Source organism: Opisthocomus hoazin, chromosome 19 (assembly GCF_030867145.1).
Source record: "Opisthocomus hoazin isolate bOpiHoa1 chromosome 19, bOpiHoa1.hap1, whole genome shotgun sequence".
NCBI classification, from domain to species: Eukaryota; Metazoa; Chordata; class Aves; order Opisthocomiformes; family Opisthocomidae; genus Opisthocomus; species Opisthocomus hoazin.
In genome coordinates, this window is record NC_134432.1 from 7,036,029 (window position 1) to 7,054,473 (window position 18,445).

General features: G+C 63.0%; 1 protein-coding gene across 1 annotated transcript; it reads right to left on the bottom strand.

Moving 5' to 3' along the window:
- Positions 1-354: 354 nt before the first annotated feature.
- Positions 355-15,918, bottom strand: SAPCD2 (suppressor APC domain containing 2). The gene is made up of 6 exons (XM_075439394.1): positions 15,530-15,918; positions 11,073-11,206; positions 6,023-6,169; positions 5,774-5,875; positions 5,129-5,242; positions 355-2,412 (listed from the first exon to the last, which is right to left on the bottom strand). Exons 1-6 carry the CDS (start codon positions 15,891-15,893, stop codon positions 2,284-2,286), a joined length of 990 nt encoding a protein of 329 aa, XP_075295509.1. The 5' UTR covers positions 15,894-15,918; the 3' UTR covers positions 355-2,283.
- Positions 15,919-18,445: the final 2,527 nt, after the last annotated feature.

The following is an 18,445-nucleotide window of genomic DNA, read 5'->3' on the forward strand; positions in this document are numbered from 1 at the left end:
AGAAATCAGAGGCTGTGAACTACACCAGCACTGCCCGAGGAGGATGGGCCCCCCGCCCAGCTTCTGGAGGAACAGCCAGATGGAGCTACAAGCGCTGGAAGGGGTGCAGGAGGCTCCGTGGCCCCGTCCCACAGCAGCGAGGAGAGGCTGGGGACCCCCCCAGAGCACAGGGACGCCCGAGGGGAGCGGGAAGGGCACGGGAACATGGCCTGGAGCAGAGACCCCCCCGGGCGTCTCATGTTCAGGCCGTGGTTGTACAACCTCAGCTCACCCCACATCCCGAGGGACAGGACAGTCAGGATCTCCAAGGCTTGCAGCAGTCGTCGGGCTGATTTAGGAGGAGAGACAGAAGGATAAATTCAATAGTTCAGCCCACTTTATTACCCCTGCAGAGAGGTGACCCTCCTCAGCAAGAGGGCTGCTTTTAACTAAACCTCAGGCAAAAGAGGCACCGGACACCAGAGCCGGCATCACGACCGAGACGGCAGGCACCCATCCCCAGGGGACAACTCACACCCTACCCTGCAGACAAGGGGACATGCCTTGCCTTGCTCCTGCTCCTCCTCCTCGCTCTTCCTGGCACGCTGCCCATCCCCGCTCCGGCACAGGGCAGCAGGCACCAGGGGTGTGAGCTTCAACCTCAAAGAGAGGAGCTGGGTGGGACAGACAGCCGGACAGATAAAAACGGGAGGGAGAATCACAGAATCACAGAATAGTAGGGGTTGGAAAGGGACCTCTGTGGGTCATTTAGTCCAACCCCCCTGTCGAAGTAGGGTCACCTACAGCAGGCTGCACAGGACCTTGTCCAGGCGGGTCTTGAATATCTCCAGAGAAGGAGACTCCACAACCTTCCTGGGCAGCCTGTTCCAGTGCTCCGTCACCCTCAGAGGGAAAAAGTTCTTCCTCATGTTCAGACGGAACTTCCTGTGCCTCAGTTTGTAAAAAAAAAAAGAAAGGAACTGGTCTGCACAGTGCCCAGCCCAGAGCAGGTCCAGCACCTTCTGCCCAGCTCAGTGCACAGCATCGTGCCAGGAGAGTCAGAGCATGAAGGAACCCTGGAGAGAGAGGGCCCAGACTTGGAGCTCCAGTGGGCCAGGCGTGTGCTGCCCGGGGATTCACAAGGAATTCCTATGAAAGTACCATCAAAGCCAAGTACCAAGCCACAGCGGAAGACATCATCCAGCTCAGGCATCATCACTGAGCTGGGCGGGAAGGAGGAGGTATCCTGGGATGCACCAGTCTAACGGGACCCAGGCGTGGACCACCCCAAGAGCCCCGGAGAAGTGCAGTTCACACTCGGGATGTCGCCCCAGGGAGCCGGTGTCCGACAGTGGGACAGGCAGAGCTGCCACTTCCCACTCGGAGATGGGCCAGGGAAAGAGCCCGCCAGTCCCCGCTCCGTCACCCACGTTCGGTCAGATACAAAACCTCGTCCTACAGCCCCTCTGCAAGTCAGGCTTGTGTGCGCACCCTCGTGCTGCAGGACATCCCCGTCCTGCTGAAGTCATCAGGAGAAACCCACAGGCCTGGCAGTCGTGAGGAAGCGTTTGCCAGGCCGAGCCGAGCAAAGGGGTGTCGAGGCGTCTGCCTCAACCTGCCACCAGCCCCAAAGAGCAGCTCGGAGCTACAGGCGACCTCGTTAGGGTCATTAACTACAGGAGCCTGCAGAAGTGTAAACAGCGACTATGGTACCACTACCGCAAACTGGGAAGAGGGATTACCCCGGGAGGAGCACCAGCTCGGGCACTGCTCTGGCCCAGTACAGTGCCACTGGCAGGCAGACCGCAGGCAGCAGAGAGGGGCCAGCCATGCCCACTGGAATTTCGATCTGGCCTTCTGACAGCGGGACAAGCAGGGGACCGGCCACCCTCCGGCGGCCAGGCGTGCCCGGAGACGCCAGCTGGAGTGTTGACGACGCATCGTCGTTTTCTGAGAGCGGTCAAAATTCAGCCTGAGTAAGGCCAAGGGCGCGGGAGCATCCCCGGTGCAGGCAGCGCGGGCAGCGGCCGTTTCCCCCGGCACGCTGCGGGTCGCGGGGCTGGGGGTCCAGTCCCTGCGCTCTGTTCAGAGACAGAACAGGAGCAGCTTGAGAGCAGCGTGACTGGGAAGCCCAGCAGCAGAGCAGCGCGGGGACGCTCCGCAGGCGGGGATCTGCCCGCAGAGATGCCACCGGCGGCTCCAGACCTCGAGATCGGACACCTGCAGCAACGGGTGCCAGGGGTTTTGGGGAAGAGTCCCATGAAACCCCCGCAGAAGCTCGAGGATAGGAGCGGGAGACGGGCGCTAGATGAAGGTGGAGTCCAGCTGGCTCGTCTCCTGGTGACTGCGGGCACGAGCCTCAAAGAGCTGCTTGATGAGGGCAGATTTCTCCTGCTCCAGCTGGGTGATGCGCTCGCTCTTGTCGGTCACCTCCTGCGCAGGAGGAAAATGCTGCTCAGAGGAGGAAAATGCAGGCGCTTGCTGCGCTGCAGGTGCTGGGATGTGAACCCCGGGGGGGGTTGATCACGGGTGTCCCTTCCCTGGCAGCCCTGCTCGCAGAGCCCAGCGGCAGCATCTGCACCCTCCTGTGACCTCCATTCATAGAATCATAGAATCATAGAAATTTTTCGGTCGGAAGGGACCCCTAGAGGTCATCTAGTCCAACCCCCCCGCAGCAAGCAGGGACACCGCTAACGAGATCAGGTTGCTCAGAGCCCTGCCCAACCTGGTCTTGAATGTTTCCAGGGATGGGGCCTCCACTACCTCTCTGGGCAACCCGTTCCAGTGTTTCACCACCCTCATTGTAAAGAATTTCTTCCTTATATCCAGCCTAAACCTACCCTGTTTTAGTTTAAAACCATTACCCCTCATCCTGTCACTGCTGTCTCCACTAAAAAGATTGTCCCCATCTTTCCTATAGGCTCCCTTTAAGTACTGAAATGCTCCAATCAGGTCTCCCCGCAGCCTTCTCTTCTCCAGGCTGAACAAACCCAACTCTCTCAGCCTGTCCTCATAGGAGAGGTGCTCCAGCCCTCGGATCATTTTTGTAGCCCTCCTTTGGACCCGCTCCAATAGGTCCATGTCCTTCTTGTGCTGAGGGCTCCAGAGCTGAACGCAGTACTCCAGGTGAGGTCTCACCAGAGCAGAGTAGAGAGGCAGAATCACCTCTCTCGCCCTGCTGGCCACGCTTCTCCTGATGCAGCCCAGGACACGGTTGGCCCTCTGGGCTGCCAGCGCACATTGCCGGCTCATGTCCAGCCTTTCGTCTGTCAGTACCCCCAAGTCCCTCTCAGCAGAGCTGCTCTTGATCCTTTCATCCCCCAGCCTGTATTGGTACCGGGGATTTCCCCGACCCAGGTGTAGGACCTTGCACTTGGCCTTGTTGAACCTCATGACGTTCACACAGGCCCACCTCTCCAGCTTGTCCAGGTCCCTCTGGATGGCATCCCGTCCTTCTGGTGTATCAACCGTACCACTCAGCTTGGTGTCACCTGCAAACTTGCTGAGGGTACACTCGATGTCGCTGTCCATGTCATTGATAAATGTATTGAACAGCACCAGTCCCAGTACGGACCCCTGAGGGACTCCACTCGTCACTGGTCTCCATCTGGACATTGAGCCGTTGACCACTACCCTTTGGCTGCGACCATCCAACCAATTCCTTATCCACCGAACAGTCCACCCATCAAATCCATGGCTCTCCAATTTAGAGAAAAGGATGTTGTGGGGGACTGTGTGAAAGGCTTTACAAAAATCCAGATAGATGATATCCATAGGTTTTCCCTTGTCCACCCTTGTTGTTACACCATCATAGAAAGCCACTAGGTTGGTGAGGCAGGACTTGCCCTTGGTGCAGCCATGCTGGCTGTCTCGAATCATCTCCCTGTCCTCCATGTACCTTAGCATAGCTTCTAGGAGGATCTGTTCCATGATCTTCCCAGGCACAGAGGTGAGGCTGACAGGTCGGTAGTTCCCAGGGTCCTCCTTTCTACCCTTTTTGAAAAGGGGCACAATGTTTCCCTTTTTCCAGTCACTGGGGACTTCCCCTGACTGCCATGACTTTTCAAATGTCATGGAGAGTGGCTTGGCAACTACATCAGCCAGTTCCCTCAGGACTCTGGGATGCATCTCATCAGGTCCCATGGACTTCTGTACGTTTAGGTTCCTCAGGAGGTCCTGAACCTGGTCTTCACTTACAGCTGGAGGGATTTTACCCTCCTGGTCTCCTTCATGCCATTCATCGACTCGGGAGGGGTGAGGAGAGAGGTTGCTGGTGAAGACTGAGGCAAAAATGTTGTTGAGTACCTCAGCTTTCTCCTCATCTGCTGTTACCAGTTTGCCGGTCCCGCTCATGAGCAGGCGTACGCTTTCTTTGACCATCTTTTTCTGGCTGACACACCTGTAGAAGCCCTTCTTGTTATTTTTCGCATCCCTTGCCAAGTTCAGCTCCAGCTGTGCCTTGGACTTCCTGACCCCATCCCTACAGAACCAGGCAGCTTCCCTATACTCTTCCCAGGAAGCCAGTCCCTGCTTCCACTGCCTGTGCAGTTCCCTCTTCTTCCTTAGTTTGACCAGCGTCTCTTGTCTCAGCCATGCCGGTCTCTTCCCTTCTCTGCCCGACTTCTTACACTTGGGGATCGAGAGCTCTTGTGCTCTGTGGAATACATCCTTAAAGACCTGCCAGCTCTGTTCTGTTCCCCTGTTCCTGAGGACCGTTTCCCAGGGAGCCCTTCTGACTATCTCCTTGAAGAGCTGGAAATTTGCCCTCCCAAAATTTAGGGTCCTGACTATGCTCTTCGTTATTCCCATTTCCCTCAGCAGCGTTAGTTCCACCAGCGCGTGGTCACTGCAGCCCAGGCTACCTCCGATCTTGACATCCCCAATGAGCTCACTCGCACTCACTCATTCGTCACAGTCTTCTCCCTCCGGCGGGGATGCCCCATCCCTGCCCACGGACCCTCACCCAGCAAAGAGCTGGACACAGCTGTGGGACAGGGGGTCTCCACATGCAGCCCTTCTCTGGGATGACCAAGGTTGGCCAAGCTGAAGGAACACTTTCCACTGCCTCGTACTCCCTCCCCAGCCCCATCCCACCCCCCACCTCTCCCAGCCCCCCCCAGGGGATCTCCTCGCCCCGTACCCCCCTCACCTTGGTGAGAAGCCGGTTTTGCTCCTTTAGCATGGTGATGGCTTGCTGGGAGCCTGCTGAGGCTGGGGACGCCCTGGGGAACAGCCTGCTCAGAGCCGAGGAGGGGGTCGCTGGCTGCAGAGAAGGTGCAGGGAAGGGATGAGACACTGAGCCTCCTGCCCTGTGGCCCTCCCCGGCCTTTCCCAAGGCCGGAAGCTGTTTCTGTGGCACCCAGGGAACCGAGAGAAGCCCAGCACAGGATTACGGTTGCAGCACAGGCCATCGCAGGGTCTCCAGCAAGGCAGGCAGAGGTGGGAAGCATTCCTGACAGTGTGCCCCGCTCCCGCCAGGAGCCCGGTGGGACAGCCAGCTCAGACAGGGCTGCCTCAGCAGGATGGTTTCCTTCTTCACTTGACAATGGCTACACCTTTTGGGGGATCTCCCTTAGTCCCCCAAACGCCTTGAGCATCCTCCAGCCCAGCTCGGGACCAGCTGTGCTGTCCTCTTGGCCATCCACCACCCCTGTCTTGCCCAGACAGCCAAGTCACCTCCCCAGAGCCCGGGGAAGCTCTGGCAGCTTGGATGCCAGCCCAGCCACCAGCATAAGGTGGGGACAGGATGGATGCTCATGCCAGCGTCCACGTGCTGCTCCTCTGCTGCTCTCACCTGGCCGGCGGTGGAAAGGAGCTCGCCCAGGCAGCGGTTCACCTCCTGCAGCTTGGGGACCAGGAGCCCCAGGTGGCTCTGACTGCCCTCTGGGAGGAATTCCTGCAGGACGGGGAGGAAGAAGAGGCTGGGGCCTAAATGGGGCCAGCTCCAGGTCCAGCCAAGCCCCAGACCGGTTCTTCAAACCCACAGAGCAGCCCCAGGCCCACCCAAGCAGATGGGCACCCCAAGAACAAGTCCCAGACTCACAGCACTGGTCTTGTTCTTCCCCAGGAGCCTCTGGCGTTCCTGCATGAACTGGATGTGCCGGTGGTACCACTCCCGGGCGCGCTCCACCAGCTCCAGACCCTGCAGCAGAAAATCCTTCTCCTGTTCCAGCTCCTTCATGTTCTTCAGCTGCAGGACAGAGCGCACAGAGGCGTCACCCCCTCTCCACCAAGGCTGTGTCAAGCCCTGGGAGCCGGTTTCTTCAGGAGGTGTGAGGGGATATGGATATTGAATACTTTGCGTCGGAAGGGACCTTTAGGGGCCATCCAGCCCAACCCCCTGCAGTGAGCAGGGACATCTTCAGCCAGACCAGGCTGCTCAGAGCCCCATCCAACCTGGCCTGGGATGTTCCCAGGGATGGGGCATCTCCCACCTCTCTGGGCAGCCTGTGCCAGGGTTTCACCACCCTCAGCGTAAAGCATTTCTTCCTCACATCCAGTCTGAAGCTCCCCTCTTTTAGTTTAAAGCCATCACCCCCTGTGCTATCACTACAGGCCCTGCTAAAAACCCCGTCCCCACCTTTCCCACAAGCCCCCTTGAAGCACTGGCAGCTGCTCTAGGGCCTCCCCGCAGCCTTCTCCTCCCCAGGCTGAGCAGCCCCAGCTCTCCCAGCCTTTCCTCCCAGCAGAGGGGTTCCAGCCCTCGGATCATTGCTGGGGCCTCCTCTGGCCCCGCTCCCACAGCTCCAGCTCTGCCCTGTGCTGAGGGCTCCAGAGCTGGACGCAGGGCTCCTGGGGGGTCTCAGCAGAGCGGGGCAGAGGGGCAGAACCCCCTCCCTCGCCCTGTGCCCACGCTGCTGGGGATGCAGCCCAGGGCACGGTCGGCCTGCTGGGCTGCCAGCGCACACTGCGGGGTCACGCCCAGCTTTTACCCCCCAGTTCCCCCAGTCCCTCCCCGCAGGGCTGCTCTCTGTCCCTTCACCCCCAGCCTGTCTTGTTACCGGGGTTGCCCCGACCCCGATGCAGGACCCTGCACTTGGCCTTGTTGAACCTCACGAGGTTCCCACAGCCCCAGCTCTGCAGCCCGTCCGGGTCCCTCTGGATGGCATCCCCTCCCTCAGGTGTCGGCCGCACCACTCAGCGCGGTGTCACCTGCAAACTTGCTGAGGCTGCACTCGATCTCTCGACACGGGCAGGAGTCTCAGCCCCTCTCCCAACAAAACTCCACAGAGGAGCGGGATGATGGCTGCTGTCTGATGCTGCTTTGGGGGAAGACAGGCTGCCCAGGGAGGCTGTGGAGTCTCCTTCTCTGGAGCTATTCCAGACCCGCCTGGACGCGGTGCTGTGCAGCCTGCTCTGGGTGACCCTGCTTGGGCAGGGGGTTGGGCTGGGGGATCCCCAGAGGGCCCTGCCAACTCCCCCCAGCTGCAAGTGCGAGCCCGCAGCACAAACCCACGCGGCTGTCGCCAAGCGGCCGAGCTGAGGGTGCAGACTGGAAGCCGGGGGATGCCTGCAGCCCCCTTTCCCAGGGCTCTGCTCCGCTCCCCGCTCTGCCTCACCCCCGCGGCACCCTGAGCCGGGCCGAGCTCCGCAACCCTTTCTGCTCAGCGTCTGCCGGGCTGTGGGGTCCAAGCACCAGCGTCACCCGGAGAGGGACGCGGGGACCTTCGTGCTGCTGCAGGGAGCCCGGGGCTGCTGCGCCCCAAGGAGCCGGGGATGGGCAGGGTGGGAGCCCAACAGCCCCGGGGTGCCCAGGGTGGGGGGCTCGGCCCCTCCATCGACAGTGAGGCTGGGGCTGCGGGCTCTGCCCCAGGGGACACCGGGCTCCCCGCTCCGCTCCCCCCATCTTCTCCTGCTGCCCCTCAGCGCCGCATGGACACCAGCCATCACAGAGGTGGTGAAAGAAGAGGGGAGATCCCCGGGGAACAGAGCGGCCGGCGCAGAGACCCCTTCACCAGCCCCCACCCAGCGAGCCCAGGGCTCCTGCTCCTTCTCCCGAGCCGTGCCAGCCTGCTTCCCCCGATCCTGACCCCCGTCTCCATGCTGCGAGCTCAGGGAGCTGCCTGCCTGGCTGCCTCTGCCTCCTCCACCACCACCCAACCCAGCCTCCACCGCCCACGGCAGGGATCGGGCCCCAGGAGAGTCTCCTCCGGCACCAGCGGGACTCTGATCACCCGGAAGCTGCTGGGTGCTCGGGAACCGTTCCTGCTGCTCTGGGGACCATCTGGAGGGGGACGATTCCACTCAGAAGTGACCCTGAACGGATCCCCACCTCCAGGGACAAGTGAGACCACACCAACGCCTTCTTCAGACCACCAGCACTTCCCCAGCCCCACCGCCAGCCCCCCACAGCCCCACGCCAGCCCCCCCTTACGCCAGGGCTGCTCCTGCTCCCCCTGCTCCCGGGAACGCTGTCTGCGACACGACAGCCCCCCGCCACGCACGCCGGGACGGACAGACGGACGGGAGGGGACGTACCCAGAGGAAGAAGCGCAGAGCCTTGGTGCTACGCAGGCTGTTGCTGAGGGGCACGAAGAAGGTGCTGTACGCGGCAAGGACCCCCGCCCAGCTCGGGCTGCAGCCCCCGGCCCCCCCAGGCTTGCTGGCCAGCAGGGTGACCGGAGGGCGAGGCAGCGTCCCGCCGAGCCGGGGGACATTGCCAGCTCTGCCGGGAGCGGGGACAGACGGCATCTCGCCAAGGGTGGGATGCTCCGGGGGCAGCGGCAGCTTCTGGGGCCGGGGGAAGGCAGCGTGCTGGACCTGGCTGGTGGTGCCGGGGTGGGAGGGGAGGGGACAGTGCCCTACCCAGGGCCACCTGCCCCGAAAGCGCTCAGCCACTCCCAGAAGGTCTCGTCCCAGCTGCCCCCGCGGCCATGGGGAAATCAGGCCGATCGATGGCGGGCTGGAAAGAGCTACTGCAGAGAGTCCAGCGCAGGGCTACGAGGATGAGGAGGGGACTGGAGCATCTCTCCTACGAGGAGAGGCTGAGGGAGCTGGGCTTGTTCAGCCTGGAGAAGAGAAGGCTGAGAGGGGACCTTAGAAATGCCTCTAAATATCTGCAGGGTGGGGGTCAGGAGGACGGGGCCAGACTCTTTCCAGTGGTGCCCAGCGACAGGACAAGGGGCAACGGGCACAAACTGAAGCAGAGGAAGCTCCAGCTGAACCCGAGGAAGAACTTCTTCCCTCTGAGGGTGACGGAGCCCTGGCCCAGGCTGCCCAGGGAGGCTGTGGAGTCTCCTTCTCTGGAGATATTCCAGCCCCGCCTGGACGCGGTGCTGTGCAGCCTGCTCTGGGTGACCCTGCTTGGGCAGGCGGTTGGGTGGGGGATCCCCAGAGGGCCCTGCCAACCCCGAACACTCTGGGATTCTGTGATTCTGTGGAAAGCGGCAGTGGAGCGGACACCAGCAGTGGTGGTGCCAAGGGTCCTGGGGCTGCAGCACAGCCCCCACACCTCCGCCCCACTGCTCGGGGTGAACCCAGCGCTCCCATCCCGCCCCGGGCCTCGGGTCTCGTCTCTGCGGGGGTCAGCGTTGGGGGGGGGGTGGCAGCACTGTCCTGCATAGGGATTCGATTCTTGCTGGGCTCAGACCTGTTCCAGCTGTCTCTGCAGGCTCCGAAGCGGGACTGGCACCCAAAGGCTGGTGCAGGCGTGCCAGGGAGGGCTTCTCACCTGCGGGACTGGGACAGACACCCCTGCTCCGGGGTAGGAGCACGCTAAAGGCAGCGCAGCGTTCTGGTACATGGGCAGGGGGGAAGCAAGGCAGACAACCTCCCCCCCCCGCCCCCAGCAAGTTGAGGAAACAGGCTCACAAGCCCAGAGCAAGAGCACTCATGGCAGAGCTGGGAAGAGACGCTGGCTCTCGGCGAGACGTGCTGGCCACTGGCCCCTCCTCGCCAGGAGCAGGCAGGACCTCGAGCCCATGGCAGAGACGGGCTCCAGCCCGGAGCTGACCGCCGAGGAAAGAGCCTCACCAGGGAAGGAGGGGCCTTCCCCAGTCTGAAACAGCAACTCCCAGCCACCAAAACCCCTGAGAACCAGAGACCCCGTCCCCAGACGCACACACCGACATCTCTTACTCCTTGCAGCACCTCTCAGCAGAGACCCCTCAGCCCCAGAGCACCCTAACCCCTTGCACGGCTGCAAGCCCAGCAAGCCATGGGTGCACAACCCCCCCTGCCCAGGCCAGGCGTCAGAGCATCTCCTGGCCCCGAAGGCCAGCATCAGGCTGTACTGCTGCCCACACCGCCGGTCGGCCCCGCGGGGCTCGGGCGCGGGGTGACACCGGGGTGCGAGGGGTGGAAGTGCGGAGGTGACAGTCACAGCCTGCGCAGCAGCTCTGACACCGGCCAAAGCTCGTCCTGCCAATCACTCATCCTGCAGGCTGGGTCCTGGCTCTCTTCCCAGGAAAATTTAGCTTGAGCCGGTGGGCAACATGCCTGGGCAGCTCCTCCATCCTGCTTGGGAGTGGTGTGGATCCCTTCATCCAGGCAACCTGATCCACGCCTCTCCACTCGGGGATGGAGAGAGCGGAGCAGATGCCTCCACCCTGGCCTGCCCGGCTAAATCCAATGCTGATTTCTCCGAGTTACTGGCAAAAAGTCTCTTGGGAGCCAACAGGACCAGGACGCTGGAGTCCCAACCTACAGAGAACACCTGGCAGGGGACGGAGCCCGGCAGCACCGCTTGCCAGCGCAGAGCGTGCTGGGAGGCCCAGAGACCCCCCTGCTCCCACACCTACGCGTCTGCCGTTCCCTGCCCACGGGGACGGCACCCGTGCATTCGAACGCTGGCTCCGTGGGCTGACCCCCAGCCCGAGGAGGGCAGGGGAGCACGCGCCTCCTCCCCATCGGCACAGCTCGGGACAGAAAGCATCTCGGGAGCAACGGCAGGACCACCACGTGCATCAGCGGAGCTCGGCAGCCAAAACACCAGGACCTGCCCGACACCCCGTGGCTCACACATGCAGGGTGGGCAGGGGGAACCCCACAGCTCACACAGAGCTGGTGTCAGCGGTGAGGGACCCCTGCAATCCCCCTCTCCCCCGGCACTGCGGGCCTCTTCGCCGGAGCGCGTGGCAAGGCTGTCCCCTCACCATGCTGAAGTCCACGCCGTTGGTGATGGTGTGTCTACGGTGCTCCGCACGTCCCCTCTGATGCCTCCGAGCGTCCCCAGCCGCCGGATGGCTGCCGTCTCCCTGGGACTGCCCAGCAGCCTTAGCATCACCACCTGCAACAGAGCAAAGCATCAGGCCACCGGCTGCTCGTGACAAAAACCTCCCCACGGCCACTGCTACGGGACGATCCGCAGGGTGCTCTTGCAAACCGACGTGGAAGCTGAGCAAAGCACCGGCCTGAGCACCTGCTCACGTCTTCAGCAACAACTTACTCGGCTGCGCCAGGCGGGCAACAGAGCTCAGCGGTCACCCGCTGCACAGAGCAGGCAGGGTCCAGGCAGAGCCGTTTCCATGCCGGCACAGGCAATGAAACCGTTCGTGGGATTGCCTACCCTCGTCCTGCCCTCATGGGACCCCCGGCTCCAGCTTGGCTGGCACGGGCGCTGCCAGGATCCCAACTCCTCCTGCAGGCAGCTCCCACTTGGGGACGGGCTTGGCCATGCAGACGTCCCCCCCAAGACCCCATGCCTGTGGCCTAACTATAGAGTAACTCAGGCTGTAAGTGTCCCAAAATTTTGTTAAAATCCCAGCATCCTATCTTGCAAAAGACTGATCCGTCACAAGCACATGATGTTGGTGCAAATCCAAGCACAACCTATTTCTGCAGACGGAGCTCGCCCTGGCAGGACTTAGGCTGGATCGGACACCTCCTGCCTGTGCTGCTGGTGCTGGCTGGGCACCCGCGGAAAAGCCGGCACGTGCCCCGTGCCGCCCGCCCCGGCGACCTCGCCAGAAGCGCAGCCCTGCGGCCGCGGCCCGGCCAGCTCGGAGCCCTGCTCCCGCCGGAACGCGCTGCCCCGAGCCATGGTGCCACGCCAGCACCCTGCCCAGGCAGCAGCCTGCCGCACCCCGCCTCGCGCCCCGCTGAGCCCCCGGCAGACCCTGCCTCGCGCTCCCCCTGCACCCTCGCAGCTCACCCCGCACACATGTTTCCTCCAGAGTTTCCAGCCAGGGAAAACATCTCCTCCTCGGGACTGCTCCCCACGCAGCGCCCCGGCACCCCCACCCATCGGCGCACCCTTCTCCCAGGCGCTGGGCACGTGTCGGCTGCCGGAGCTGCTGGCCCAGGTCTTGCAGCACCAAGGGCTGGCACGGCGCTGCCCGCTGCTCCTGAGGTCTCCTCGGCCAAGCACGGGGACGCGGTGGAAGAGGGACATGGGGCATGCGAGGGCAGCCATGGCCGCAGGAGCCACCCTACACCTTGAAGGCAACGAGGTCTGGGAGAGCTGCACCACACCGGGGCTGCCTGCACTGCTTCAAAGGGAGCCGGGCTGGGGCGCAGCGAGCAGCAGGCGACGCCGCGCAGGCACCGTGCTCAGCCCGTCGCTTGGTGTCACCGGGGAAAGCAGCCACCACGGCACGGGAAAAATCCTCCTCCTGCTCCGCCATGGCATGCCACCTCTCCTACCGGCAAGTGCTCCGCTGTGGACAGGTCTCCAGCACGTCACCAAACACAAAGGCTTTGCCAGCGCCCATTCATCTGTTTTGCCAACTGTCTTTAGCTCCGCACACCCACGTCCACCTGGGAGGAACCCAGCAGGACCAGTGCAACCACGCACGTGCTCTCCTAGCAGACCTGCAGCACAGCCTGCGCGGGGAGCTGAGGAACAGCCCCAAGATCAAGGGCAGCTTCAAGGGGCAGAATCCCGAAGCACAGCCGGGAGCACCGCGGGGAAGAGCTGCCGGGTAGGAACGACGTGTTACAAAGGTTTTCGCTGCTGCTGCTTGGAAGTGTCAGGTTGAGCTGGGCAGAACCTGCGATAAGAAGGTGCTCCCTGGTCAAACAACTGAGCTCTGCACCTCGGAGCTGACAACGCAGTGGCTAAAACAGGGCCCCTGCTAACGAGCTGGGATCAGTGCTGCTTTGGCAAAGAGCAGGACCAGCTCACCAGGGGTGGAAGAGGTCCTGGCAGGAGGCAGGGGATGGCCTCCTCCCTCCCAGAGCTTCTCAGCCCCCACCGGGCACGGGCCCAGCGCTCGCCAGCCAGAGCGGTGCCCAGGCCGGAGCAGACAGCTCACGGCGGTTTTACACCTTCAAGTACCCGTCCTGGGCAACGGGCCGGGCCCCAACAGCCACCACGGCCCCATCCCGCTGGGGCCACCAGCTCTCCGGGCAGCTGCTGGAGCCAGGCCACCCCAGCAGTGGAGGTGAGCGCTGTGCTGGGGGGAGGCAGCACCCAGGGCCACCCTCCTGGGCAAGGCACCTTCTGCTCCGTGTCTCGACTTCCCCAGGTCTCAGCTCTCAGGGGAACCCCATGGGTTAAAGACCCCCAGCACCGAGACGCTCAGCCATGGTGGTGACTCCCCTCCCCGGGTCCCGTCCTTGCCGTCCCTGCTCCCGGTGGGTGCCGCTGGCTCCCCAGAGACCATGGCTGGCACCCAGCAGCGGGTCGGATGAGGAGAGCTCCCGAGAAGCTGGAAGCTGACTCTGAGCAGGGACTTCTTCGGGAGCTGCCGTGATGGGGGTTAGCGGGGAAGAGGAGACAGAATCGCCGTCCCACCAGCTCACTGCACCCCTGGACGTGCCAGGAGGACACCCTGGTCCCAACCTCTGCCATGGTGCCACGATTCGCATCCAGATCTCCTCTGACGCACACAGAGGGCCCTAGCAGAGCTAGGGTGGCACCCTGTGAGCATCCCTTTCCCTCGAAACACAGACGGGGAGAGCTTCCGCAGACCCTTTGTAGCTGACGGGCACCGATCCAGCATCTCGCTGCCCTCGGCTGGGCTCTTGCAGAAGCTATCGCAGGCAGCTGGAGGCTCAGAGCAGCCTGGAGCCCAAGTGACACCACCTCCACGGGCACAGGGCTCGGCACGCAGCGCATCTCCCCGCAGCGAGGAAGAGCCGCGTGCTGCCACGGCAGCATCCGACTCCTTGCAGCCTGTCGAGGAGAACATCGACCTGGGGAACCCTCGGCGGCGGAGGGGAGCGCTGAGCAGCGGTGCAGGACCTGCCGCTAGAAGAGATGCGATAACTCTGAGTTACGACGCTCGCTCAGCTGCTGAATCAGCCTGAAACGCAGGCCTGCTGCCAGAACAGGGCCCTGCACTGCGGGAAGCCGGCAGCAAGGGCCGAGGCACGAACCCTGCCCGCAGGCTCAGGACATCAGGGTAACATCAGCCTGTGATGGAAAGATCCTCAGCAACCAGGCAGCTGCTGCAGTCATCTGCTTGCTCCTTGCCAGGGCAGAGCTTTCAATTTGCTCTATATTCACCAAGCAAGATTGTTTTTTCAGGTTTTTCCAGATCTACACTCCTGCTGACAGAAGAACCAGCCTGCTCAGTAATGTTTCCCTAGACGAAGCTCCAGTGATTAGTCTGGAGGCAAAATGGAAAGCAGAGAACCTCAGCCACAGCTAAAGCTGCTTCCCCACCCAGCAGCCGCCGGGAGGGGAGGGCGCGGGGGGAAGGGGCGGCAGCCCAGCCCAGCCAACCTTCCCAAGGCAGGCGAAGTCATCACCAACCCCAGCTCCTCTGTGTCCCCAGATCTCCGAGCACTCCCCAAGTCTAGAGACAGAACTGCCACCTGCGCCAGACAAGTCCAGAAGCCTGGCTTCCTCCTGACGCTTCTACTGCCCAGCAGCAGACCAAGACGCCAGCGAGTCTCGCCCTTGCCGGGGTCAGCGTGGCAGCCGGGCTGGGGGCCTGGGCAGACACAGCACGGGGACCCCGGGCCCGAGGAAGGGGCAGAGCCCACGGGGAGCTGCGGGCGAGCTCTGCAGATGGAGCCCTGGCCTGGCCACCCAGACAGCGCTCGGGACAGCAAAGTGCATCTCCCTCGTGCCGCTTTCCCCTTTCGTTAATGCTTATTTATTTATTACTGTCAATAGTGCTACAGAGCTATCCATACAAAAAAGCTAGGTCAGGTTTTGCTATTTTTTTTTTTGTCCAAAACGTGGATGAAATGGTGAACCAAACCTTTGCGAGAGGGCACCCGCACAGCACGGAGCCCACGCCGGCACACGGCTGCTCCGCGACCGCGGCTCTCACGCCCGAGAAGCTGCTCGGGTCTGCGGGTTCCCGGCCACCCTCCGAGACCCTGGCTGCCCTCTGACACCCCAGCCATCTCCTGAGACCCCCGACCGCCCTCTGAGACCCCCCGCCATCTCCTGAGACCCCCGACCCCCCTCTGAGACCCCCGGCCATCTCCTGAGACCCCCGATCGCCCTCTGAGACCCCCGGCTGCCCTCTGAGACCCTGGCTGCTCTTTGACACCCCGGCTGCCTTCCAAGACCCCGGCCACCCTGCGAGACCCCGACTGCCCTCTGACACCCCAGCCATCTCCTGAGACCCCCGGCCGCCCCCCCGAGACCCCCGGCAGTGACTCCGCGGGGCTCCAGGCCAGGCCCGCGGGCGGAGCTCGCCGCCCGGCTCACCTCGGCCGCGGGGCTGGCCCTGCCCCGGCTCCCGGTGCCCGCCGCTCCTCCCTCGCCGCTCCCCGCCGCCGCTCTCGGCCGGAGGGGGGTCGGCCCCGGGCAGGGCAGCGCGGAGCCCCAGGACGAAGCGCTCGAAGGTCAGGTACCCGCTGGCCGGTGCCGCCCGCCGCAAGCCCTCCATCACCCCGGCGGGCAGCTCCCGGGCTTCCGCCCCCCGCCAGCGGGACTCGATCTCCCGCAGGTGCACGTAGCCCCGCCGCCGGTCATCCAGGATGTCGAAGAGGGTCCGCAGGCTCTGCAGGAACACCCGGGGCAGGCCCTCGGTACCGGCCGCCAGCGCCCGCTCCCCGCGCTCCGGGGCCATCGCGGCCGCCGCTCCCGAGCGTTACTCGGCCGCTCCGACCCCCCCCCCCCCCGCGCTCCTATTGGTGGGTGGAGACGGAACCCGCGCTCTCATTGGTCGACGGGGGGCGGCCGCGCTGGCCATTGGCTGAGCGGGGGGGGGACACGGAGGTTTGAGTTCCACGAGGCGCCTGCTCCGCTCTCGGTCGGAGGGAGGGGGTGGCTCGGTCCCTCGGGACCCCGCGCCCCGCGTCCCCCTCCTCCCTCCGATCGAGAGCGGAGCGGGCTCAGGGCACCCCCCGCCATGGTCAGGGGCCCGCTCCACCAGCCCAGGGACCTTCTCAAAAGTCCCTCTCCACCTTTCCCACAAGCCCCCTTTCAGCCCTGGCAGGCCGCAGTCAGGTCTCCCCGCAGCCTTCTCCTCCCCAGGCTGAGCAGCCCCAGCTCTCCCAGCCTTTCCTCCCAGCAGAGGGGTTCCAGCCCTCGGATCATTGCTGGGGCCTCCTCTGGCCCCGCTCCCACAGCTCCAGCTCTGCCCTGTGCTGAGGGCTCCAGAGCTGGACGCAGGGCTCCTGGGGGGTCTCAGCAGAGCGGGGCAGAGGGGCAGAATCCCCTCCCTCGCCCTGTGCCCACCCTGCTGGGGATGCAGCCCAGGGCATGGTCGGCCTGCTGGGCTGCCAGCGCACACTGCGGGGTCACGCCCAGCTTTTCACCCCCCAGTTCCCCCAGTCCCTCCCTGCAGGGCTGCTCTCTGTCCCTTCACCCCCAGCCTGTCTTGTTACCGGGGTTGCCCCGACCCCGATGCAGGACCCTGCACTTGGCCTTGTTGAACCTCACGAGGTTCCCACAGCCCCAGCTCTGCAGCCCGTCCGGGTCCCTCTGGATGGCATCCCCTCCCTCAGGTGTCGGCCGCACCACTCAGCGCGGTGTCACCTGCAAACTTGCTGAGGCTGCACTCAGTTCCACTGTCCATGTCGCTGACAAAGATGTAAAACAGCACTGGTCCCAGTCCTGACCCCTGAGGAACGCCACTCCTCACTGCTCTTCACTTGGGCATCAAGCCATTGACCGCAACTCTTCCAGTGCAACCATCAAGCTTCCAGTGGTAATAAATAGCTTCAGACTATTTTTTTTGCACCTTGAATGACACCGTAACCTTTCAGAAAGGCAAGCAGCGCTGTTTTTAAGCAGAGACACCTGAAGACCCCACATCCCTAAAGACTCCAGAGCAAACGCAGTTAGTGAAGAGGAACAAAACCACCCCAAACGTGGTGCTCGCTCTCACTGTCAGCTCTGCAAACACAGCCAAGCAGTGTCAGTCCAGGTTCTCTCCCCGGCAGAGGGGCACACAGCTCTTCGACGTCAGCGTGGAGACGTCCTGTGTGCTCGACGTGCCCGGTGCCGCAGTGGAAGCAAGAGCTTACAGTGGGAGTGGAGTCCAGGCACCCCAGTGCTGTGGCTGGTGCAGCACCAGCAGCCACCAGCCAGCAGGAGCGGGGGTAGGGGCCCCGAGGAAACACGGGCATGGCAAAAGGAGATAACTTACATACCAGCATTGACAAATATGAGAGAAACAGGATTTGGATGGTATCTCTTACAAACTTTGTATGAACTGGCACTGTTAACAGAACGGGTTTCTCTAATTTATACCAAAATTTGCGGTGTCTGTTAGACCCAACAGTGTGTTAGCCCTGGGGAATATTGCTGCCCTCCTCTGCGATCTCCCTCCGTCAGACGGAGCGTTGCAGCAAAGCTGACTGCCGAGCCCTGGCGTCCCGCTTCCCCCGTCACAGGCACGAGGGGCCCTGGACAGCCACGTGCCGGCACCTCCAGAGCCCCCATCCCGGTTCGATGCTCGTGACGCTGAGAGCAGGAGCATCAGGGACCGGGCGTGCCGGGGAAGGGTGATGGCCAGAAGAGGCAACTGGCCACTGTCCGGCTGCTCAGGTTTTGAGGCCACCTGTGCCATGGGCACGTCCCTGTGCCACGGACACCTCCCTGTGCCACAGGCACGTCCCTGTGCCATCTGCCAGGGTTGTCTTCCTTTAGTTCTGAGCTGGCTTCGGAGGGAGAGGGTGGAAGACGCCTGACCCTCAAGCCCTCCCATCCATGTGGCCCTTGCTGTGCTCCCCTCGCCATCAGCTTCCCTGTCCAGGCCGGACTCCATCCTGGGTGTCTTCAGCACCTTGGTCCCTCTCTTGTCTTCTCAGCCCGCTCTTGCCACTCATCTTCTCCGTGGAGTTTCTCAGCAGCCTCTGGAGACCCTCACCGGGTCTTTTCTCTATCGAGGACCTGCTCTGGCTGGTCTCCTCTGTGCTGTGGCAGGGCTGTTCACAGCCTGCTTTTCTTCAAACCATTTCTTTTCATAAATTTCCCGGACCTGTCCTACCTGTTTTGAGATGTCTGCTTGGCTTAGCTGGGTTTGCCTGAACAGGTTCCCACCTGCGTAGGATACAGGGAGAAGGAACCGGTGCATCATCCCTCCCCTTTCTCCTCCAGAAACAAGGCAGTGACTGTGACGCCGCTCAGCCCAGGTAGCATCAGCACATGGGCTGTTTTGCTTGGCAAAGGCTA

What these genes read in the sequence shown, in the direction of transcription:
- SAPCD2 (XM_075439394.1), bottom strand. Translation starts at nt 15,893, where the DNA reads ATGGCCCCGGAGCGCGGGGAGCGGGCGCTGGCGGCCGGTACCGAGGGC. An exon ending in GGGCCAGCCCCGCGGCCGAG is followed by an intron (nt 11,207 to 15,529) that starts GTGAGCCGGGCG and finishes GCTCTGTTGCAG; the next exon opens with GTGGTGATGCTAAGGCTGCT. An exon ending in GGAAGAACAAGACCAGTGCT is followed by an intron (nt 5,876 to 6,022) that starts GTGAGTCTGGGA and finishes CCCGTCCTGCAG; the next exon opens with GAATTCCTCCCAGAGGGCAG.